This window comes from Bombus flavifrons, chromosome 6, assembly GCF_040668555.2.
Source record: "Bombus flavifrons isolate JBK064 chromosome 6, iyBomFlav1_principal, whole genome shotgun sequence".
NCBI classification, from domain to species: domain Eukaryota; kingdom Metazoa; phylum Arthropoda; class Insecta; order Hymenoptera; family Apidae; genus Bombus; species Bombus flavifrons.
The window spans coordinates 842613-868100 of NC_138447.1; the positions used below are offsets into that span (position 1 = coordinate 842613).

General features: G+C 38.3%; 1 protein-coding gene across 2 annotated transcripts; it reads left to right on the top strand.

The window, feature by feature from the left end:
- Positions 1 to 5267: 5267 nt before the first annotated feature.
- On the top strand, positions 5268 to 25488 carry LOC138180738 (uncharacterized). 2 transcript variants are annotated; one of them, XM_069114853.1, is made up of 6 exons: positions 5268 to 5533; positions 20507 to 20750; positions 20832 to 20974; positions 21954 to 22510; positions 22688 to 24578; positions 24779 to 25488. In XM_069114853.1, the coding sequence occupies exons 2-5, from the start codon at positions 20516 to 20518 to the stop codon at positions 24549 to 24551; spliced, it is 2799 nt and encodes a 932-aa protein (XP_068970954.1). In that variant the 5' UTR covers positions 5268 to 5533; positions 20507 to 20515; the 3' UTR covers positions 24552 to 24578; positions 24779 to 25488. The 2 variants fall into 2 exon arrangements, with proteins under 2 accessions (XP_068970954.1, XP_068970953.1); XM_069114852.1 differs by having other exon boundaries at positions 22688 to 24532.

A 25488-nucleotide genomic window follows, 5' to 3' on the forward strand; every position in this document is an offset into this window, starting at 1 on the left:
TAAATGAGCATCATGATAGTATCGTAGGTGTAGGAATATTTAGTGTAAGAAACTGATTTATTAACATGATCGCCTTTCTCTGAATTCTTGAAATTATTTTTATTTTATAATATTATTTAGTTTATGCAATTTTAATTAATATTAATTGTAGTTTTTGATGATAGAAAATTCCAAATAATTGTTCCTAATAAATGCGAGTTATCGACGCATAAATAATCGTACAATCAATTAATAAAGTTTTGTTCGATCGCCTATAAATTTATTTATCGCATGAATAATATTATGTATCTTTCCTGCTTTTTTCAGACGTGTATCGATAATTCGGTGTTACAAAGGATACTAATGGCGCAAAAAGGACCGCACGAAAAATCTTTCAACGCGGACAGGTCAATAGTGTCTGACACCAATTTTGGTAAGGAGTCTCTCTCTCTCTTTCTCTCTCAGTCTCAGTCTCTTATGACACATTGCGTTACGAAATGATTCACCAAATTAGCCTGATGTTAATTAAATGGGGGTAATTTAGGACTACGACAGAAAATTCAACGATACGAGTATTGCTTCGTCGAAGAAATGTTAAAGTCTCGTCGAGCGATTTTTCGATCGTTACGATATGTTTACACTGATATTTCCCTGTTTTTAATTAAAACTTTCCCGTTATTGACGTAACGAATATCGTTGAGCATTTACATCCGAAGCGAACGAAGGATACGTATTCATCAAGTTACGTAATTTAAAAGCAGTCGTTCAATTGCGATACTTTATTCGCATTTTGTTCTTTCGATGCGTGGAAACGGATTTGTTGAATTTATCAAAGTCGAAATTAAGGACAGTCTGCTCCCACTGATTACGGTCAACGCGTTATAACTTTTGCAACCCAAGTTTCGTTTTTCAAGTACAAAATCTCTCGATTTATCATTGAGTGAAATAGACCACAGCTCAATCTTTTATCATTTGTGCAGCTATTTACAAAGATATTGCATCTACGATAATTGCATGGTTCAGAAGAGATAGTTTGTTATTGGCAAATAGGATATTCGGTACTTTTAAAACATTTATCTTCGAGACATTCTGAAAATAGAGGTTAACGTTATTTTGAACTAGTGAACAGTAATTATTTTAAACAACCTGCTCGTTCACACGCTACTGCAGCTTGCTGCGAAACTATTTCCGTTGAGGACACCCATTGCCACGATTAATTTTAGTTTTTCACGCAGCTGAAACGTAAGCGCATGTAGCGAGTTAAAGGTGCGTAAGATCCGGTGCAGCAGTTGGACGTATGTAGTTTATGAGACTCTTCACCTGTCTATCGTTGCTCCCCTTCCTAGACACCTTTCACTTTTAACCTGCTAATTATTGTTTATAAGCCCAAAAAATGAATCATCCAACGGACGCTACGTGCTTTACCACCTTATGCGTTCGATGAAAATTTATAAATTTATAATATATATAAATTACGTACATCGATTTTGAGGAATTAAAAGAATGATTGAATTGATATAAGTAAAGTAGAGGAGAGTATGAACAACTGTAAATTGGAGTTGATTTGATATTTGGTGGAAGCCGCGATAAGTAACCTTACCATGTAACCAAAAGGATTATTTGGAACTAGGATCGTAGTGTATATGTATAAACTTTTAGTTGTAGCTTACAGCAGAATAATAAAACTTTACCGTATACCATATTGTATCGAACTTTACCGATAACGATATACGTTATTGATGCGTAATTTAAGTTGTTTGTTACCTGCGATGCCTATAGAAACAACGGTAAATGTGAATTTCTCTTTCACAAAGATCTTTTTCTAATTCTTTTCCAATTACTGAATCGAAAATTTATCCACGTTATTTCTATGGGACATAAAATTGCACCGAGTACAATAATGTACCGAGTACTGTAATGTACCATCAACTATTCCTACAAAACTTAGATCTAAATAAGCAGCTTATAAACTCGACTGATCCGTAATTAGTAGTGAACCGTAATTAGGTAGATGTTTGAGTTGATCCTTAATACGTGCCATTTCGTTTATGATCGTCCGAACTTAAATATACCTAGCATGTGGAATTTCCGAAAGGTTCAGAGCGGTATAATCTAGGTAGAGTCTTTTATATGACGATTTATGAATGGCTCCGTCCATTTCGAACTAGGTATCGAGGTATTCACTAACTTTCCTTCCTTACAGTTATTTCTATCATTTATGGATCCGTTTACTTATTTAGATGTTAATGCCAGGAAAAGTAGAAAGTGTCTACGACTTTCGATTTTTGAAAATCTCATCAGTCCTTACGTATGACAAAAGATCTATCGCGTATCAAAATTATGATTGGGAATCTGATTGAATAAATTAAAATAAATTTTATAGCCGGTAATGTCATTGTGAACATTTATTCAGTTGTTGGTTTATGCTAATGACAAACAGAGGAAGCATTCCGACTAACAATAAATTCTGTCATTGTTCTTGTAAATTGAATGATCGGATTCATCTATCATCCTAAGGGTAATTAAGTAAATAAGGAAACTATCATGTCACGAGTATTATAGAACGAAGCCCTACTCTTAATTAAGCGGAAAACGTATCGAATACAATTTTTAATATTGTTCTATCTATGTTGATATTTTAATATGTTCTTCGAAACAAACTTTTACATTCATACGCATAAATTGAACTACTGTGCATACATAGAATAATTTATTCTATTTTCGTTATAATCTTACTCAAACTCATTTTACATAGAACCCGCGACTCTTATCAGAAGTGTTTTCTCCTAATTAGAATTGTAACAGGGGATTTCCTGCCTAATTGGGTAATCTTAATTTTAATTAGCTAAAGGTGTCAGTGTACGTTTTGATCAGATATAAACCGCGAATAAACAGAGCATGACTCATTAAAGCATTTGTCTTTTATCATCATGGAATAAATTATTTCCTATTTTATCCGATATATTTTAGGTAAAGTTATCTGATAATTGAGATTTTCTGAAATGTATACGTACATACAGAAGAAGATGTGTACAATTTCTCTACCTATTATTAATAACAATAATAACATTTGAACAAAATAAATACGTCCAAAGATAGCGGAGTTCTATGCTGATGACCTAAACAGGCCTTGGCAATCTCGTGTTGTTCATACAAGTTACGCAAACTATACGCGTAAAAATCGTCGAAATCGCTTGGATTCTCCGATTCATCATGGCTGACCACATGTGAGAAAGGCGTAGGCATTCGAGTTTCTTAAGCGGCGATGTTCGTCCATACTCTATACCCACGCAACTCACGTTAGAACATTTTAGATTAGTGCTCCCGATAACGCGCGCATGTACTCAGGGCCGTGTGTAATAAAGGAGAAATTGAACCACCTTTGATCCAAATTTGGACTTTCTTTCATTCGATCCTCGATATCCGAAAGGTGAACAAGCGTTTGTGTATCACAAATGTCGAAAATTTTGCAACAATCACGATTTATATGTAAATCAATTATTTAGTGACGATAGATAATACGAATATCCGATCAACGTTTCTTTCGCTTGATTCGCGACGATCTTTATGCATGGACATTCCGCAACGTTGGCTGAGCTGTTTGTTAAATTATTTCATTGCGATAATAGGATGTTTGGTATTTGGATCGCAGCAATACATTATCTTGTTCGATCGCGTTTTTTGGTTTTAAACAAAGTCCAATACAAATGGGAGAATACGTATAACAGTGATGTACAAATCGTTGGTATATTGCATACGAAACTGATATATATTACAGTTTTTCTTCCTAATAAAAGTAGGAATAGTAAGAATATTCTATATATTTATGAAAAATGTATTTTATTAAAACGGGATTTAAATTATTTTAAGAAGTAGATGGTTTATTTCTAACGAAGCACATTTTGAGCCATGTATATTTTTTTCTGTGAACAACTATGCTTCTTTGTGCGGATCTGTATTCGAAAAACTTAAACATCGCATTTACATAATTTCAAAGAAACGTAACTCGATCGAGAAAAAGAACAACGATAACAAATCGATCCACAGATGGTTTATATTGGATATTTACGACACATGAGTTTATAACTTGAAAGTATCGGCAGAATAAATGTTAGGATGTTAAAGAGTGTGGCGAACTGAAGTTTCGAGATTTCGAGACAATCGACGATCGAGGACGAGAATCGCTCGTTTGTCGCTTTTTTTGGCATTTTCGAGCACCAGCTGCACGAGGCACATCGTAGTTTACATTTTATAAAACATAAAACACGTATGTAGTTAATGAAGTGTTATGTATAATCCAACTCTACAATTTTCTTACCTACGCAGGAATACAGGATGAACCTATGGTAGGAACTGCATAGAATGCTTTTTGTCGAGCTCAAGGCCTCGGCGAGATGTGAATGAATCTAAAACCTGTTCCCCTCTGCTTCTTCTTACGTGTATTCCACCTTCTTTTAGAGAAGTCAGGCACAGGCAATAAGCTCGTTGAAAGCTGCCTTAGAACCGGGTTGAATCGAGTTTGTTACACGGACTGAAATATAATCTACTTCGCGTGTATTGTCCACCGTGTAATCCTTTTTGTTCTGTCGAAGCTTCCTTTCAATACTACCTACTCGTGAAATGTTGACCGAATCGATGATTCGTGTTACTCGACGATCCCTCGAGTATCTTGTGAACTCTTGGGTTGAAAATGGGCGTAAAATTTTGTTTATATGTTGCGAAACTATAGCTCGTGCATTGTCCAAGAAACTCTTCACACGAAGGAGAAATCATAATAATAACAGATTCCAAACTGCTTTCAATACTTTCCCCAAGTAATTATAGTGATATGGCTGTTATCATTCGTACCGAAAGCGACAACCTATTTGTTCCATTGTGCTGTTTACAGCAGAAGATATTTAAAGTAGAAATAATTAGAACTGAAATTAAACCTTTGTCATACTCTAATTATAAGTAAGATCTCTGCAATAACTGCGACATCGTAATAAAAGCTGAGCCACTAAGAAGTCCACTCGAGAGTGAAAGAAGATAGCAGTGTTTGATAAGATCGAAACGGTTCTAGCGCGAAAAAGGAAAAAGAAAAAGAAAAAGAAAAACGGGCAGTCGATGGAAAGTGCGAATGATTTACATACACTTTATACCACCCCTGTTTTCATCGAGTAAAACGCTATTCGCAAATACCTACTACGGACTACGGACCCTCTCAATTCCATCTCTTTACACTCCCCACTCCAGAGCCCACGTGCATCGGTGCGTAGGCAACCCTGGCGTTTCTCGGTGCTGTCGCTCCACTCGCCAGTTTCGACAGAGTCGTGCCGGTGATCGCTTCTATCGACTGATTCGTCAATTCGATACATCAGGAATACGTAGTTCGATATCGCGTGAATCGGCGTCGAAATACCAATCTTCGATCGAGTTCGGATCTCGAAAGTTTCCTTACTTTTTTGTGAAGTTAACAAAGTTTATTTAATCAGTGCTTCACGATATACTCGTGCTTCTTGGTTTCGTGTCTTCTTATTATGCATTTCATTTGAGGAGCGTCTTCTAGTCAGAGGTGAGTTTCTCTTATATTTTCTCATACCTTTCCTAGGATTTTTCGTAAATCGTTTAATTCTGATAATTAAGTTTCATTTCAGAAACGTTTGATGTTGAACGAAGATTGACATTTGTCGACGGGTTATTTATTTTCTTATTTGTGCGTTATTATAGGATACAGCGTCGATGTATTGGTCTGTTGTAAGATATAATTAGAGAAACGTTTTTTTCTTATTTTTCTTGTGTGCTTGTCGGAACTTTTGACTTGGAATTTGTTCGAAGTGCTACTTTGTTGCGGCAACGCTATGTTTTGGGCCATTTACAAACGACTTGGCTCGTGTTCAGAGCAGTTTGTATCGATGTTTACACAAACAGTTCTAAAGTTCGACATTAATTAATGTCTGGCTGGAATTTTAGCCCTCTCGTCCTGTTCGAATATCTCACGTTAAATTAAGAAACTTTTATCTTTGTGGTTAATAGTATCATAAAGTTCTTGTTTCTGTGTGCGAAGAGAGAGCTTTTACAGAGACGCGTTCTAAATATGGATTCTTGTTTAAAGATTTATATAGCAGATTTTCAAGAAGTAATATCTCTAGTTTTGTTGTGTGTTTCGCTTCTAAGAGGAGCTTCGCCTAGTAACCGAAGTTCCTTTGTCAATTCACGACCAATTAACAAAGCACTGGCGAAATGTCTCGCGATTCTCTTTATTTTTGATAATTTCGACGTTACCAAATTTTTTGTTCTTGGAACATATAATAGATATATCGCTGTACAAAAACGCGTCATTTTAATCCAAGAATGATTTCCTTTTATTGGAATTTCAGTTTCGACTAGAAATAGGAATTCTTCGCTTTGCGAATTGTTTACATGGAACTGAATGTCGAGAGACGGTTGGCCTTGAAGACTACAAAATAAAATTTCGAGTTTATTAGCTGATTTACCGCGTATAATTCCCTATAGGAATAGGTCCCTATAAATCGAATAGACAAGTGAGTTGAGCCTGCATTCTAAGAAAGTGTAGCAACGATGATCTCTAACTGTTCTTTTGCAAAAAAAATTACAAATGCGTTTCTGCGTTTCATTGATAGGTGTTTAAGGGTCGTTGATTTAATTTAATTTAATTTAATACATTTTATACATCCGCGTTAATTATAATCACAGTAACCGACGATAAATCATAGGCGAATTCTTTTCTGTGAAATGAATTCATGGATTCGCGAAATTGGAAACGAACTTGAATTATTTGTCACTCGTCATGAAAGGTATTCTTATAAATTATCTCGCTGATAATGCTAGTAGCCACTATTTAATCATTTGCAAATCTTTTTACTAAAGAATTGAAATGTAATCTAATTTCGGAACGATAAATTTTCGAATAGTTAATTTAAACATTTTAATAACTAAAGCGATTGAAAAATTTGACGTTAACATTTTTCTGTTTTATTTTTTTTTTTAATATTACGTGTAGCTAATTCCAAGCAATGAAAATTAATCTTTGAAAGCAGAATCATTTGAACATACATAGATTATTATTACGACGAAAGAAAGATTAGAGAATTTTTACGTGATTCTAATATTTTAAAACAGGTACAACGACTATTGTATATACATATACAAAACTATTTTGCCAAAACAATAGAGCAAAACAGTAGAATTGTACTAAAGCATAATACTGTTGACACTATGTACATTGGTTACACATGGTTTGGTAAATATTTTTCAACGTTGCACTGAGCAACCGTTGTAATCACATTGTGTTCCAAAGCACGATGCTACTTGAATCGATAGAATCAGTTACGAATCCGTTTACCTTGAGGTCGCGCATTTCGCAAAAAATATTTTGCTTCGATATTTATATAGCCTAAACAGATTTTCCGAAGAAAAAATATTTCTTTCTAACAGGTACGATAAAAACAGGCGGTACAAAGTATATCAGTAGATTATGATATTATGTAATACCATCGCCGTCTTACACAATGAAAAACAGGGATTTTTGTATACCGGTCGAAAGTGACGTTCTTGATTTTTTGGAACGATAGATTATCGTCTAGATCGATTGGATTCAAATGTTAAGCCGGTAAGTCGCTTGCAGCTTATGCGATGAACAATGAACGGCAATTTGTATGTAGAAAAATGATGAATGAGCGTATAATGGACGGTCTTACAGTTAGACGTAGGGACAGGGAGATTGTTTCTTATGTTGGAAGCGCAAGACGACATTACGTTGGAGAAAATTGTATTGTACGACTGCTGATCCTTATTGTTAGGTTGCCAACTCGGATATCAAACGATAGACGTTCCCTTTGTATGGGCGTTAATGACGATCGCGACCCCTTGTTTCATCCAGTCTTCTTACAATTAAACCCAGCTCAGCGAGTAGCAATCGCGTTCTCCTTTCCATATCTGATTTTTATTGCTCCATGCTTTCAGCTGCTTGTCATATTTATCCTGTTTAGTGCGCTCTGTATTAACGAGCTTCGACTGGATCGAGGAATAACTTTCCCGATGTTAAAGGTTGGGATCTTATAGCCGGTTGAATCATAATTTATGACGATCCAGTAACATTCCTAAACTATTTCCCAAATGGCATGTCTCGAATGTATAAGAATAGTATATTCTTTCCTGGAATGTTTCTAAACATAAACGTGTCTTGATTAAACTCTTGTTCGACTTGTACTCTTCAACACGAATAATTTGTTTTTTTCTGTAAGACCGTGTAAAAAGACCTAAGTAATTTCGGGTCTCTGGAGGCCCGAAAGATTTCGAAGAGATAATTACTGACGCTGGCTCGCTATGCATACCGCAAAGGCGATTTGGGTGTCCCTTGAAACAAAAGCGAGCATCAATGTCGGCCGTATTGATGCAGGTTATTCTATATCGGCGTCAAAGGGGAGAAAGAACGAACGGTGATTTCGCCAGGCAACCTGAACTCACCTGGGTAGATTTGTCGATCGATGACGTCATCCTCGACGACTCGACGAAACAGCCACTCCTGTATGTACCTACCTGCGGCCGTATACGCGTGTTCAATGCTTGTGAATAAAAAAGGATGAAGCGGACGGCAAAGAAGAGGCACGGCGAAGCTAGCCAATCGGGCAACGAACTCTCTGCTAGCTGATACACCTCTTTCTCTTCATCCTTTCTCACTCTTGTTCTCTCTACAGCCTTGTCTCTTTCTCTTTGTCCTGCTTTCGCTTCGTCGTGACTCCTTCTCGATTCCGCGACTGTTCGCTTCACTCGTTCTTCCTCTCTTTCCATTTCGTCTCGACTCCCTTCTTCGACCTTCTTTGTCCCGATCTAATCTCGTGATCTCCATCTGACCTTCCTCTGGCGGAACCATGAACGTGTGTCATCCGGGCCCTAGATAACAGGGAGCAAATGAGAAGTTATCGCAGGTGCTCCTAGCGTTAATAAAAGGGTAGGGCTGCCACACAGTTGGTCTAGGTGTGGTCACGTTTGGTAATGGATCAGGATGGATTTATCCAGATTAAAGCGGGGGAGGGGGGTTCTAATTGCACGACACTCGTGAAGTGTTTATCGGAGATACTTTACGGTTTTCCAGACAGTGTTGGAAATAGATAGGTACTGTATAGTGATATCGATTAAAGTGGGGCCTGTTCGTTGATTCAAATGATGATTCAAATGATGTAGAAATCGTTACACGTGAAATTTTCGATCAGATTTTCTACATTTATAGATTTATCGAAAACGGATGCAATCCGTAATCGATAAGATGTCCCGTAAACTGCCAATGAGAATATTTCTCTTGTACGAACGTGCTAACCCAGTTTTAATAATCGTACAATTGTTTTTTGCACGTGTAAAGTATGAACATCTCTGACGAAAGGATTAATGTTATGATACATTAAGTTACGCTCATCAAAAGCTGAAAGATGCGTTAGAAAGTCGCAGAAATTATGAATAACGTTAGCAGTTAGACAATATCGGACGAAATTAAGCGGAATAAAGAGACTTGTAATTATGCGAAGCATCATGGGAGATGCATTTCAAAAATATTTGAGAAACCAGGACCTCCTTTAAGTTTCTTCAGATGCTGTAATACATGTTCTTTATCCGTTGAATCTCGGTCGTGTTTCTCGTATAATTAACAAGTAAACTGATTGTGCAGTTCTATGAACGTTATAATGCGGGCCAACATTCTAATTATGCGGCTTTTGCAAGTAAACACTGGTGATTTTGTTTCTCCAGCGTGGGCATTATCGTTGTTACGTCGTTACTTTTTGTCCATGCGATTCGCTATACTGCCGTTATTAGTCTCAGACGTTATTTTACGTGAATATTTGGAAAAATTGGAGAGTGATGCGTTTTCATTGTCCGCTGCGTGTTTGTTCTTATAGTACTATTTTAATTATTTTTTCATATTTCTTCGAGTATTTGTATTTTCATTGCCGTTCTTAAGTCCCGTGAGACGGAAATGTAAATGCTCGTTTTAAAAAAAACTTGTCAAATTGTCAAAAAAAAATTAATCTTTAAATGAATCGATGATTGAAGTCTAAAACGTGTATCCCTCGAGTCGTGGCAACGGCAAACGAAAACGAGAATAAACGCTAAACTCCTTAAAAAGGGCTTCCTGAAACGCGCGATTTTTTACGATTCGTTACGAGTTTAAGCAGATTTTCCGGCAATACTACCGAAACATTGTAATACAAAAACCATGTGAACCAAGTGTTAGATTATTTTATCGATTAACTGGCAGAATATAAATTATATTTTTATCACACCAAATTTTTCATTATACTTGAGTAATTCTTGATTGACAAATTTCTAGTCATACAGCGTTCTAAACGCCCTACATCGAGCTATGCTAATAATAGGTAATAATCGCTGTTCAAATTTGAGGTATCACGATCCATCTAGCGAAATTAGTGGCGCATATCGTACGATTCATCGTAAATTCCACGACGAGAGCAGAATTACGATATCCATTCGATCTAATGGATCGATCTATTAAAGAAGTACCACCGTGCCATTTTACATGAAAGCAACGTACCTGAACGGTACGCTGATCGTTTCTCTCCGCCAGCATATTTAATGCGTTTTCTTAATTACACATACACAAAGCGATCATTAGCGCGAAACGGTATAATTATGGGACGACCCTAGGCTAAACTTTATTCCATAAAGATAGGTAATTGCGTCTATAGCACGTGTCATGCTTGTGAGTTGCTTCTCTGCAAATAAAATTATCCGTACGCGTATTGTAACTTTCCTTTCGCAGCCACTTGCCACGGTCTGAATAAACGTTACGAGAAGATACATTGCGCGAGAATTAAGTGAATTAAAATCATAGATCGTACGTAGCATTGTTACATAATAATTGAATTTGTTGTTTAATGATAGTGTAACGATATAATGACGATATTAACGTACGTTGTACCGGTACAAACGCGTTCGCAGTATTTGCACTTGTTACGTTAATACGTAATAGCTCGTTTGGTTAATTGCGTAAATACGTTATTCCTTTAGGGAGATTTACAGTGCATAGTTAGCAGTTGAGAACTCGCTTCGTTAAAAGCTGAGCACAATGGCACAATGGAAGCTAGGTTAATGATTTCACGTAGGATGTAATTAGTGCGTGGTACTATTGTGACGATGCGTAAATGTAAGGTGGCTAGGCTTTCGTCGTTTATTAAAAATTCTAATCGTGATCAATGGATAGAATTAAATGCCAGAGGCAACCATTTTCTTTGTAAATGCATATATCACTGGCGGATGCATTATCTTGCCGTTTGATATTTCTTATCGGAATAAGATCTCGACGAAAACGTGACCAGACAAGAGAGAGAGAAAGAGGTAGGGGGTGGGGAGAGAGGGGAGTCTATCGTAGCAGTAATGGTTTAAGTGTAAAAACGGTAACAACGAGGCAAATTCTGACGATGAGTCACCAAAGTTTTATGGAAACACGAGTGCAACGTGCCTGGCCGAGTAATAGAATTATTTCCATCGACGATCGACATAATTGCAAAAAAGCTGGAAGCTCTTGAAAAAGGTCTTCAGCCAAGGGCCACCTGACCTCGTATATACCTGCCCCTATGGGAACCTGTCCTTTGGAAGCCCATGGTTGTTAGGGTTTCTAGTGTGTTATGGAACAGATGTCGATTATCCTCCCTCTTTGTCGTTCTTGTGCACACCTCGCGTACGTTGCCTACGATTCTCCCACGCTGAACGTATTGTCTCATCCGTTTTCCCTTTCTTCTTTTTCTTTCTTCTTTTCAGTATGTTCTTTCTCCATCGAGCGTTTGCATCGAATCCATTCAGCGTACATGCTGCCGTTAGATTTGATTTTCAACGAACTGCTTTCAGAATCGTCTGTGCGATGATTGACAATTGTTGTCAGGTTATCGGGCAATAATGTAAATTCGTGTACCGATAAGTGACGTTTAATTGTCACGTGCAATGGTACCGCCATGCACGATTTCTAATCCCTGTCTCGATAAAATTGACATTTCTTATTTTACGAGATTGAATTTACTTTATTCGTAGTTTAAATCATGGAATTTTTATTGTTTTTTCATCTTTCTCTCTTCGTTTTATTACTCAACGCTTCTACGATATGTTTCTCGCAAATTCAATCATCGATTAATTCGAAGAACTACATAATTCGCAGTTCCGATCTGTTCCTGTTCGTTGAGGCTCAAGACGAGCTCGTACAACCCGGCACCACCAACATACTCAACAATGAATCGCCAGGTAACGATCTTGCCGCTACGTAATATTTTACATGCATACCTACAAGTTCACACCAGTCGCGTTAATTCTCGTAAGCCGAGCACGTCTCATCTACAATTTCCGCGATTCTCCCACGTTGGAACAAACATTGTTCGTTTTTCGAGTTCTCGGGACAAGGCGAACGCGAAACAACCACATCCTGGTTCGTGAGTTTACATAAATCCATCGCGTTTCGCTTATCCTGAAAACTCTTAGATCTCTTTGATCTCTCTTCTCTTTTTCGCTTTTGCACTTTCTCTCTTTTTCTTTAGACTTTGTATTCGATATTTCCGACCAACCCGCTCTCCTCTTGGACGTGTTCGTACACAACGAAAAAAAGTACCAGCCGGTTCTTCCACATAAAACATCCATCCCGTTATCAGAGAATTCGAGTAGAGGACAAGGAGACAAATTTTCATTGCGGCAAACGCGACGCTAGTTATCTTGATTTGTTCCAATGGTCAATTGTAGCGCTGTCCGTCTTGCTACTGCCATGTTCCTTCATTCCTGTCCAATACCTCTTCTTCGTTTAAAATTTGTATGGACTTTGCAAATAAACATTATTCTATAGAAATGGCGTACTGTCCATTCGGTGTCTGAATCTTTGCCCTGTTCTTTCGTACGGCAACCAGTGAAAACATGATTTCATGTTCAAAATTTGTACCAGTTGTATGACAAGAGTTTTATAAGAAATCGAGCAATCAAGTAAAATGTGTTCTGATACGGATGTGATATATGTACATCGTTTTTCGTATGTTTTTCGTATGGTCAGGAATAGAAACTTATTAACTTTATGGAGTCGAATTTTGTATATGAAATAATTTGCAGATAAGATTGGTCTTATTAGAGATTGTTTATTAATAGATAAGTCGTCAAGCTATAAACATTTAGAAAAAATATTTTGACTACCCCTATTTTCTATCGAATTTACCTTCTCGATTAACACTACCGTCTCATGGAAATACTCGATCTTTTTCCTCGTATCCTCCGTAAATATTTCGACGAGATAACCGTCGCAGTAAGTTAAAAGTTAAATGCAAGGACAGCCTGTGTCTTCTAGATCATGACACGATTCTCATCGGGGCGAATGATCGCATTAGATTTGGTTCGTTTAAGACGGAATGTAGGCCTGTTGATGAAAATTCCCAGCGATCGAGAATGCTGGCTTGTTTGGTACACATTTACGTTGCATTAAAAAAAGGACACCACGTCGCGTCGCGTTCCTGGAACACGTTTGCCAGCGTTCATTCAACGCCTCGTACTTCGCTTGGAATGGGCTGAAGTAAAAAGTTGTAATTATCACTGACTACTCTGAACGATTGCACAAACATTCTGTTGCCATCGTGCTGGCTACTAACGAGATACGTCCACCGGGTGTTCGATTTCTGTGAAACTTGGCATGCCTGTTAAATAAGAGGAATATAAGAAACGAGTACTTGTACGAGTTCTTCTTCGGCAAATACTGCGATTGAATACAGGAGAAGTGGAATATGTAGTAGTTTGAAGTCTTGTATTACTATCATTGCATAAAATTTATCGAAGATAGCGTTGCTTGGATTAGCTGATATGCAGAAACATGCACTGTATATGGAAAGTGAGGTTGAATATCTTGGAATATTTTCGATATCTAGGAATTTCTAAGCGAGATTCTCTGTATGGAAGCGATCGAAGAAACTATAATGTCAAAGCGATCCGAAATAAAAATATCTTATTTTTAACCATGGAAGATGTTTGTTAAACCTTTATTATTTCAATTTTATCATATTTCATATTCGGTTAACTCTATCGATTGTATCGATCTAAAAACATATATGCGATAACCCATATTTATCGAGCGTTAGATCCTCGTGAACATTCCAACCCGACATTCCAAAACATTTTCGTCCGTCGATTAAATTAAAAACGAAGAACGTAGTCCCCGATCTGGTACGATTCTTGGTTCGGCAAATCCGCTTTCTACGCGAGTCGATTCGCTGTGGGCTATGGCAGTTCTTTCGAAAAAAAGACCAGTCGAGGACAAGCGGTCGATGTTCGAAATCACGAATCTGTGTCAGACGACGAGTGTGTTCGAGGACGCTCGAAATCTCATAGTTTTACTTTCTACGGTCCAAGTAAACGAAAAAATAGTGTACAAATAAAAGATTAAAACCAAGAAAGGAAGACGACGACGACCGAAATACCGTGGCACCGATTTCGTTCGGCTGGTTGTCTCATGGATAACGACGAATCATCGAATCGAATATCGATTTATCCTTTAGCTTATATATGGTGGATACAGTAACCGTGTGTTAACATCGGATGGTATATCGAGTAATAAAATGGAACCGGTTCTTCGAATTCGCAAAAGGAAAGATGTGTTTTCTGGACTCGTCATCGACCACGCAGAGATGCTCATTTTTGCGGCAAATATAGAAGAGAAGATCGCTGAATTATGGTTATGTTAGAATTACAAAGAATTAGAAATTAAATTAGGATTATATTATGAATTACAAATTATGTATCGTACAGCGAGAAACGTTATATATCACGTCGAAAAAATGAATTTTGGTAAATAATATTAAAGTTTACGAGAGTTGTTAACGAATTGAAGCTGTATGGGGAAAGTGATGGGGAAAAAGAGTATCGAGTGAAAGTTGCCGGGTTAAAAGTGTTAAAACGTTGCTCCCTAATGACGCGAAACATAATTTTTGGAAACTTTTACTTGGCTAAAGTTTACTTGAAAGCTTAGTACTTCGACTTGGAATAATTTCCTCGAGTCCTATTGCAAACGGTGATGATATTTTAAAACAAAATAGACAATGGGCTCTAACGAAGGACGGCAGTCGTATTTTAAACCAAGTTATGCACGTTCATCATCAATTGCAGCGACCATTCATATTCTCACGTATTGCAAGCTGTGAAAGTTAATCAAATGACGGAGCTATTTTCGTCTTACCTTCGGTAAATAATGGTTTACATACTTTCAATTTCTTTCATACTGTGATACCTGACAATACAACATTTTTGAAATTTTGAATTCAAATAACGGTCGACCAAACCTTAAATTTGCTCTTGCCTCTCTTTGATAAAAAAGAAGACATTATTGAAGTTATTCGATATTTCCAAAGTTTCATTTATTACGTGGAAAGTACAATAATACGTAGTCTGTAAAATAGAATAGTCGTCAACGCTAAGAAACGAATCAGTGGCTGGCTAGTAATGGGACATCTTAGGAGTGGGCTGTACGTTTCGCGAATAAACGACTATCGCGATCTTCTCGCGCGATTTTTTCTCTGGGCACCTGTCAAAGATCAGAGACCCAATCACCCACATTTTATGGTGAACTTACTTTCGCTGGTTTTAATAGCGCAGCTCCACAACAGCATGCAAATGCATACAGCAATACGCACGCTGCTTTTAACCTCTTGCACCTCCGTTTGTAGCCAAAGGATGCAAGGCTAACCACGTATCCGAGCGGATGTAACGCGTAAAAATATTGCCGCTAACACACCGTTCGATGAGTTTTCGTGTTTGACCCCTGCTTCAGCCATGATGCACCAATGACTTCCCTCGGCGAACACAAATTTATGGACGAACTTGAAGAAAATTCTATTTATTTGCGCGTACATCTTTAATTTTATCGTTATTACGTTTTTAGTTACAAAAATTCCTTATAAAATTACGATGTTTCATGAATTTTCCCAAAGATATGCTTACGATGTTACTCGTTCTCGTTTCAAACACGCAATTCGATAAAAACGGATATTTGAGTAATTCGCTATAAAGTAGAGAACTAAATCGTAATCGTTAATTTTACCGGATCGTCTCAACGTCTCGTTAGTTAATAACTATCTGGAAACTCGGGCTGGAATATGGAACTTGTGCAACTGTGCCATACGTCGTATTTCATATTTTATAGCGTATAGCTAAGCCTGTGCAGACACGCGGCCATAGCGTTCTACTCCAGGCAGATTTTTCGCACGGACTGACAGCGTGTACGTACGCACGCGGTTGCTTCTAAGGCATGTCCAAAGCATGTTTAAACGTCGACTGGAATAAAGTCCGGTATGCACCCGGCCGTAACTGTAATGCATCTCGCGTCACCTATGATCTCGCACCGTTATGTTACCTTGAAATAGGTGAGTAGCCAGTTGGTGGCTGTGGCTCGGCCCGTAAACCCGACCTGCAAATTCGAACCGCAAACTTCGCTCACTGTTTGATAAACGACAGATATTCGTTCTTGAAAGCGGGCCGATGCTTACATATACGTTCCGTGGGAAGCGGAAAAAAGCTAGAACAGGCGGAAAAAACGAGAGCGTGGAAGAGAGACGAACGCGCGACGGGAAGCTGGCTCGACAGGAAGCGGCCGTTTCCGGTGTTCGGGACGACATCCTGATGATGAATCTATTTCCGAAGGAGAAACAGGCGGGGGCGAGGCTCGTGGCTGACTGGTGGGGGTGTGGAATCGAGTTTTCGGTGCACGATCGTATGAATGAAAAGTCGAGTCGAAGAGGAAGCCAATCAGCTGGTGCATCGTGTCTGGCTTCGTTCTACCTCGCTGGCTTTTCTCAAAACGGCGCGTGGGTGCCGTTTTTCTTTCTTTGTAACTCGATGAGATTTAATCGGTGGTTCTAGCCAGTCGCGTTACGTGTTGCCGTGTTTCCATGAAATCGTGACGATCGAACGGGTTTATGAGAACGATCGCGTTGTTCGTCGTTAGTTCGATACGCGCTGTTGTGATTCTCCGTGAAAAGTTGCACAGAGGATGGGTCGGTATTTTGGTTTCGGACGCTGTAGCGCGAGAGAAGGCTGCAGAGAAGGGAGAAGGATGGAGAGACGTGGAAGCAGTTTTGACGTCGCTCGTAGGATTTGGGCAAAGGGACGGATTAAAACGAAGGTGATATCTCTTGATTTGTCTACTTGTAATGGTGTGGATTAGAAAGACGTTTGTGATGCTTTTGACGTGTTACACCTAGGGAGGACTCAAACTGCTAGGAATTGTTGTTTCATATAGGCATTTACGTTTATATCGTGGCATTTTTAGTGTGATCATTAAAAGTTGCGCTAAATATATGAACTATATACATATAACTACAAGCATTATCTGAATTTTTTGTGAAAATCAAGATTCGTGTTGAAACGCCCGTATCGAATGGACTGGTAGATTTGCCGCAATCAGAGGCCTCGGTATTCTATGTTTTATATTATAAGTATAATGTTCGTTTCAAAAAAGGCTATTAGACGCCTTAATTCGACTCGAGGAAGCGCAAGAAGATTTATAACTAGTGGGCAAAAAATGGTAATTACCTTTGCAATCTGAAACGTCTGTCTCGACCGTAAGGTAATGATATGTTTGAAAAGCGATATATAACTCAAATATAGTCTGGCGAAAGTCGAGAGAAATTTTATTAATACTTGTTGATATTGTTTATCGTTCGATTAAAAAATGCGCTAATCTCGTCCGTATCGTGGCTCCGAGCACTCGTACTCGCGGAGAAAGCTGGAGTTAATTTTTAATTTTGTAAAATAGGTATGGAAAGTTACAGAACACCCTGAGATATAAATTAACTATGCGTAACGTCAAGTAGAAATGCGCGGTACTCGTTGGAATTATCAGCAGTTGGGACATGAACTGAATCAGACTGACTGTAAATAATCGGTAATGATAACGTAAAAAGATTTCATTACGTTTTCACTAGCAGTTGATGTAGCAGTGGTTAATATGAAAACGATAAATTCTCACTTTAAGAAAAGGAAACGCGTAATATTCGAACAGGTGCAGATCTGATTTGGTTTGCAACTATAATTGGTCGACTCTATTTGACGCGAATCGTTGAACGACTTCGTTAACAGACGCGATTTGTGAACGGCGATCTTTCGTGGAGCGTCGTAATTGCGACCGGATGCGTGGAACGTTTCGAACGCGGCGCGCGCGTGTGCGCTTCGTCTAGGAAAAATGCGCGCCACTTCGTCGCGACATGTGCTCTATGTGATATACACTTATACGGCCGGCCGGGACACGTGGGCAACGCTACATGCGCTTTTTTCCCTGTCTCCACACCCTGTTCCCTCTTCTCCAATCCTAGAACATTGTGCCGGTGCTGCCTACATAACGGGTGATACTTATCGAATCAGAATAAATTGGCGAAAGAAATTGAACAGCGTTTTGAAAATTTTTCCTTGAGATTTGATCGTAAAGGATAATTTTGATTCGGAGCGTTAGAAGGATATATGTATTTAACAATGAACACCGAGAAATTACTTACATCGAACGCAATTCATATGGGCAATATTTTTAGACGATGTGCAAAACAAATCGAAGCAGTTCACCGATCGCTTTAATGGCCCATAAATTCGTAAATTGCGTTGCTTCGTACGGTGACATAAATAATACGCTTTTTTCTGTTTTATTTTTGTCAATTATTTGTTTGTTGATTTTTTGAAGCAGTGAAAATTTATGTTTAATACCTTATGCTTAATACCTCTAGCAGCCTCATAAACTACAAGAAGCTCTTTCATTTCAATGTTACTAATATACATTAACGTCGCGGTTTTCAGTGGTCGTATTAATTCTCGTCGGTTATGATTAATAGAAATAATCATGGTAAAATATCTTCTGAGTATATCGTGGTACGTGGTTTAAATGTATATTGGTAATATTCTTAATATTCAATACTGACCTTTCACTTCGGACTAAGCGTGGGTTCTTGATTAATTGCGTATAGAATATTTCTATCGAGCCTGATATTTTATTGAATACTCCATTTCGCATCCAGATATACAAGTTTCGATCGAATGACACGTAAAAGCCGGTACGACGCGATTCCTTGTGGAAAAATAAGTACAGAATCAAACTTTTTCTTTTCTCGGCAGTTTTCTAAAAAACCGAAATTGAAAGTTTATCAACTATGCTTGAACGTGGCTAATTCTGGACAGGGTGGGCAGTAAATAATCGACAGGAGGTTATTCTACGTATGAAAATAAATAAAATAAGAAAATGTAGAATAACATTTTTCCGTTTCGGAAAATTCATTTTCAAGGAAATAGAAATTTTATTTTCAAGAAAATAGAGTTTGAACATGTTTAGTTAAGAATCGGGCTAGTACACGTGTATGATAAATTTTCAATTCTCTAATTTCTTCTCGTAAGCAAAGAATCTTGTGAAAAAATTGCATTCTACATTCGATTTACTTTCATACGTAGAATGATCTCTTGACGATTTAAGTAATCGACTAGTCGAAGTGTAAGTAGTCCCGTCCAGTTTAGAATTAACCATGTTCAAGTATACTTGGTAAATCTTCAAACTCGATTTCCTCGAAAACTAAGCCGAGGATGAAAAAGTTTGATTTTATATCCTTTTTATTTTTCCACAAAGAATCGCGTCGTGCCGGCTTTTACATGTTTGTTTTTCACTGATTTTATATTTTCACTCTTTGGCCTGTATGATGATTGGATAAAAGCGAGGAAGTTATTTATCTCAGTCATATAGGTTTAACCGGAGCCGGTTGAGGTAATTAATCGTAAAAAAGAGAAACGCGGTCGCGATCATTGGACGCGTGGTGGAATATCGAAGAAAACGGATCGAGATACGAGGAGAGATCGCGGCATGAAATGACGAAGGGCGTCGGTTATTATTAATCGTTGTTCGCAAGAGAGACATCGAGGAGGAAGTGGTGGATGAACGCGATCGTTGCTGGAACTTGAGAGAGGGCCGTGGGCAAAGCGATCGCTCGTTTTTGAGACGCTCGATATGGGTGGATGTAACTCGAAGCTGGGAACGGGTAACGCACTTTCGACCGTAGCCGTTAAGGCGTAAAAGCGTGGTAGTGATAAAGTTGGCGTGAGTAGGAGAGAGACTTGTTTTTCGTTCGCAGACCGATACCTATAGGAAACGTTGCTAAACGTTCCTGGAATGCTGGGAAAATGATCGTTCGATGATCCGAACTTTTACGAAACTTTATGCGTCTCTTTGTTCATTGTGATTCGAGTGTTGGTACAATATCTTCTTCTGTTCCTTCTTCTATATTTCTTTTTAACTTCTAAATTCTAGAGTATTAATACAAATGTATTTATATTAATATTTATTAATTAGTACTTTTTATATATAATATTAATTATTTATAAAGGCACATGAAAATTACGTTTGGTTGTTAATAACGATATATCGTTTATCGATAAAAGCGCAGCAGTTGCAAGTCATGAATATCTTACAAGAGGAAACTTATCGGTTGCAGTCAGTCGTATCTATTCGCTTATGTAATCTCGATATCACCACTTTTTTCAGGCTATCACGATGCGTCTGTTCAAACGACAGTGTTCTGATACCAGCCCGCAGCTAGTTTCGGCTACTCCATTATCTCAGGATGGAACAGCGCCTTTGACAGTGGCAGAGGAAAATTTCGGTCGAAGTAGTAAAAAACTGCACAAGGAAAACGATGGATTAGGTCGGATGTCCATGAAGGAAGACGATAGCGAATCACCGTTCTCGAAACCGTCGTCGTCGGAATCTTGCGCTCCGAATCGAAAAGGTAACGACTAAATACAGTAGTAAAACCGTAGGATACGACGTAGAATGAGAATTAACGTATCGAATCTGGTTTACGTCACAGGAATTTCGACATGGGGCAGAAAAGTAGGTCGAAGGTGGGATCAGTTAAAGAGATCGGACAGCTCCGAATTGCTTTCGGTTTCAGGCCGACGGAGACGATGGAGCCCGAATCGAAAAGGCGGTGTAACAGACGAGAAAGAAAACGTAAATATGCTACCTTTGTTCATTTAACTAAATAACTCAATAACTAAGCTGATTCAGACATTGCCACTACGGTAGGTAAGTGGCAAGGAATTTAATATATTGCAGTTTTTGAACACTAAAACTTAGTCAAGTAGCTTAGTGAAACGATCAGTTAAGCCGATCCAAATGTTTAGATTTTTTGGTCAAGTAAGCCGCAATTGGTCGCAGTCCAAATTTACATTTTTTAATGCTAGGGAGTTTGGTAATTATACTGGTTTATAGGCACAAACTGTTTTTCAAACAATCTCGGATATTTTTTTAAATTAGTTAAGTAGAACAATTTTTTTGCAAGAGTCGAAGAAAATAAGTAAAATCATTAAATTTTGGGTTTCTATCAAATATTAATAAGCAAATATATTGCAAAATATTTTTCCATCATTATAGTATTAATTATTTGATATTAGTTGTGTATTGTTTAATTGTTAGAGTTTAAAAAGTTTAAACAATATGTTTTTAATAATGTTCCTATAGTTATATTAATAAAATCATTATAATCACATTTTCGCCTATATTCTCTTCTTTTCTCCTACTTGACTAGAAAATCTAAAAATTTGGATCTACTCGACTAAATCCTTTTATTACATTACTGGACGTGCCTTAAACGTTTAGTAGCTTATCTTCTGCTGCTGCCGCAGCAGCGGAGTGTCCATGAGGATTTCTGTACGTACAAAAAAAAAAAAAAGTAAGTTGCTTACTTGTTACTTACCACTTGACTGGCCATGTCTGAACCTTTCGAGTATCTTTTTTTTTAACCATGTATCGTATTATACATAAGCAAATTTTTATCACATAGTTGTATTATTGTACCTTTTACATTAAAATCTTTTAAGTAGCTGGAGAAAATATGTTATGGATAAAATTATATACAGTCACGTGTTTATTCGCATCTTCTTCCGATCTAATACTAAATATCTGATTTGATGGAAATCGTGATTTCCAGGGTAGCAGTGGTTCATTTGAATTACCAAAGCCAAAGAGAATTTCCAGAGTGGAGTCGTTACGAAATTTGTTCAAAAGCAGCGAGCGAGGTAGCGGCTTCTTGAACAGCGACGTGTCAGCTAGAAATGTGACGATACAAGAGGAGGATGTTACCTGCATCAGTCATTATCCGATGGAAAAGGCTTTGAGCGAGGGTGCCATAAAGAATGTCTCCTTTTGTGGGAGCTTGGACGATAGTCGACTAGATCGCGGAACGATACTTCACGAAAGAAAGAAGCAGCTCAGTCGCAGCATCCAGAACCTCCAGGAGCAACACCGAATTTTAGATTATATTTTGAAGAACCAGGATATGCTTAAGACTCAAGAGGGAACGGCTTTCGCGAGAGAAACGTTGGGAAAAGTCAGAAGTACGAGTCCTAAACGACGAACGAATCAGACTACGACGGATGATGGCAAGAGCAGTGTTTCCACGCAAACCAGAGACTTTTTCAATAACCATCTTAGCAATATTAAGAGGAATCTGTTCAACGTTCGCGCAAGTGGCAGTGATTGTGACAGGTGAGTTGGTTCTTTCAGATCTTGTTCATGTTCGTCGGTTGATTGTGCAGCCATTGATTATATTTAAACATACTTATTTAAGCATACTAAGAAGCTACTTTTACTTTGGTACTTGGTGCGCTTAGCTATGCAGTCTTACATTTATCGAGATCACTTCTTCTAAGTTTCTTCTTTCAGTTACAGAGCCGACAATCACAGATCTCACTCAGCGACTGGCCTGGAGGAGCTGATGAGCAATTTGCGATTAGGATGTGACGAAAGTGGTTACGATTCCGACAGCACGCGAGCTGGCGCCGATTCTCCAGACAGTGAGAACTCCGTTCCACCGATGTTAAAACCCCGTAGTTTCTCCATAACATCGGACGATTACCATGGCATCGATCTATCGTTACCAGTCAGCACACCGATAAAACAAGACGTGACAACGGGAACGGAAGAAAACGAATCCAGTCCTTCTTGCCTCGAGGATACCGTCATCATAAACAAAAATTTATTTAGCGAATCGGTAACGACGAACTTAACCACAGTAGCTTCAGATGGAGACAGCACGGACAGTTGCGATGAAGATACTTTCATAGGATTTACAGAATATTCTGTGAACTGTACGGTCGGAGAAACAAAATCTAGCATCGTAGCATCTACGTCAGAAAGATGCGACGGTGGAACGTCGAAAGTATCTTTGAGTGGAAATTTCAAAGATAAAAGAACATCCTCGACCATACCTATGAGCAACGAACTGTCTAAGATACCGGAGAGAAAGTTGTTCGCAAAACCGGAACAAACACTGCAATTGTCGCAAGCGGTGAGGGTGCAGAATTTACAAAAGTCCCAGATACCGTTAAAGTCTCGGAAGCACATCGACTCCAGCGTGTTGAGTTTGTTGGATAACGCGGCATCTCCGTGCAAGGATAGTCCACCAGCGACGAAAATTTGCGCGACACTTGTCAATAGCCCCCTGCAGTACTATAGTCCAAAGAGATCGCGGTCAAACATGGGACCGGATGATCCCGAGGTTGTCCATTGTAGAAACAAAATAAAAAAATCCGAACAAATAACTAAAGTCGATCATGCAACGTCAATTTCACCAACACCAGCTAAGACCTTGATCCGTCGAGAACTAAAGACTATGAAATTGTTCGTGGAGAAATCTGGGAACCTTGGCATTTCCGTAGAAAGGAAAGAAGCTGTTAGACCTTTCTATGTGATTTCAAAGATGGACGTAAATGGAGTGGCAGCTAAATCGAAGCAATTTCGAATCGGTGACGAGATCGTTCGGGTTTGTGGACGTAGACTGCGTGGGATGTCGATCCTCGAAGCTAGAAGCGCGTTAAGAACATGTTCGGGAACCGTGGAATTGCAGATAGCCAGAGAACCGGCTTTCGCTTTTGGTGAAGAGCTAGGTGACACGTGGGGCGACATTCTTGTACGCACTCGAAGCGACTCCGAGGTGTGGATGCTGAAACAAGAAAAAATGAATGAAAAAATGCAAGTTGATGTTTCCGATTCCATAAATGTACGACAAGAAACCCCTTCTCAGTGTAAAATAATCGGTGCCCTGACGAAGGATGGTACAAACTTATCCGCGAGTTCTATGGAACGAACGAAAAGCGAAAGTGAAGCAATTGTGAGAAAAGAACCTAGCGAAAAGATGACTGGCATGAGAAAATTTCAAGTAGTGCGAAAGCGAGCTGTCATTCCGGTTTCCTGTTCGCGTAGGGCGACTAGTTTGTCCATGAATTTGTTGACCATCACCTTGGAAAAGGGTGCTCCGAAGAAATTAGGCTTTTCTATAGTAGGTGGATCTGATAGTAACAAAGGATCCATGGGTATTTTCGTGAAGGATATCATGGCTGGTGGCCAGGCGGCCGAAGAAGGAACTCTGAAAATCGGAGACGAGATTCTAGCGATCAATGGAATATCGATGGACGGATTGACGCACGCGAAAGCGTTGCAAAGCTTCAAGGCTGCCAAAGCTGGGAAAATGGTTCTTCACGTGGGTCGTAGAGACCCCACGCACAAACGGTCGGGTTTCAAACGATAGAGAGAATTTGGGTGTATATAACTCTGGGTTAGTTTCGGTGCTTTGCTTCTTTAATCAACTATCTACCGCCACTGCTCTCTACTTACGTAACAGATCTTTGCCTTTTGGCATTTTTAACTAATAACAAATATAATTCACCTTTAAATTTAGTACCGAATTTAAAATTAACTTCTTCGAACCTCTATTTTATATTTCGATATATTAACCAAAAGCTACTTATATTACAGATACATCATTCAGTCGAAGTCGTACGATTGCCTGGATAGACTAACGGAAACTGGAGACGAATAAGAAATTCGAGAAATCGATCATGGACAATCATCAAAATCACATTATATCTCATTTTTTTTAAATGAAATCCATCGAAGATTGAAGTATTATTATCTTTTCTCGTTTTTGCAAGTAAAAAGACGATGTATATATTTCATGTACGATAAAGCACGTTCTTACGATTCCTCGCCATTGTAATATAGATTAGTAACTATCACATTTCATTTTCGACGAGTTTGATATAAACAATCGATCTATTTTCTTTTAACGAAAATTTACATACCAGTGATCGATTTGTAATCAACATGGCAATTCTCTTCTCATGTATTCGTTATTCTCATACAAATGAACTCGTTTTCTTAAGATGATTGTGATATTGGTTGACTATTACTTTTTTTTTTTAGACTAACGAGATTCATTAATTTTTTTTATTTGACAAACAATTGATTTGTAAACGTTGTTTCTACTATGATAAGCGTACATAAATTATTTAAACAATCAAATTCGTTGCAATATACAGTAAGTTAAGTAGTAAAGTGAAGAGTAAGAAATGTACGCGTTGATCTTTGTTATCGGTTCGTGTCAAAATTATAGTTCGGAATTATACTCGACTTTTATAAAAAAAGATTGATCCATTTAAATGCGCCTTCGTTTATGATATCACAAT

What these genes read in the sequence shown, in the direction of transcription:
- LOC138180738 (XM_069114852.1), top strand. Translation starts at nt 20,516, where the DNA reads ATGCGTCTGTTCAAACGACAGTGTTCTGATACCAGCCCGCAGCTAGTT. An exon ending in TAACAGACGAGAAAGAAAAC is followed by an intron (nt 20,975 to 21,953) that starts GTAAATATGCTA and finishes CGTGATTTCCAG; the next exon opens with GGTAGCAGTGGTTCATTTGA. An exon ending in AGAGACCCCACGCACAAACG is followed by an intron (nt 24,533 to 24,778) that starts GTCGGGTTTCAA and finishes CTTATATTACAG; the next exon opens with ATACATCATTCAGTCGAAGT.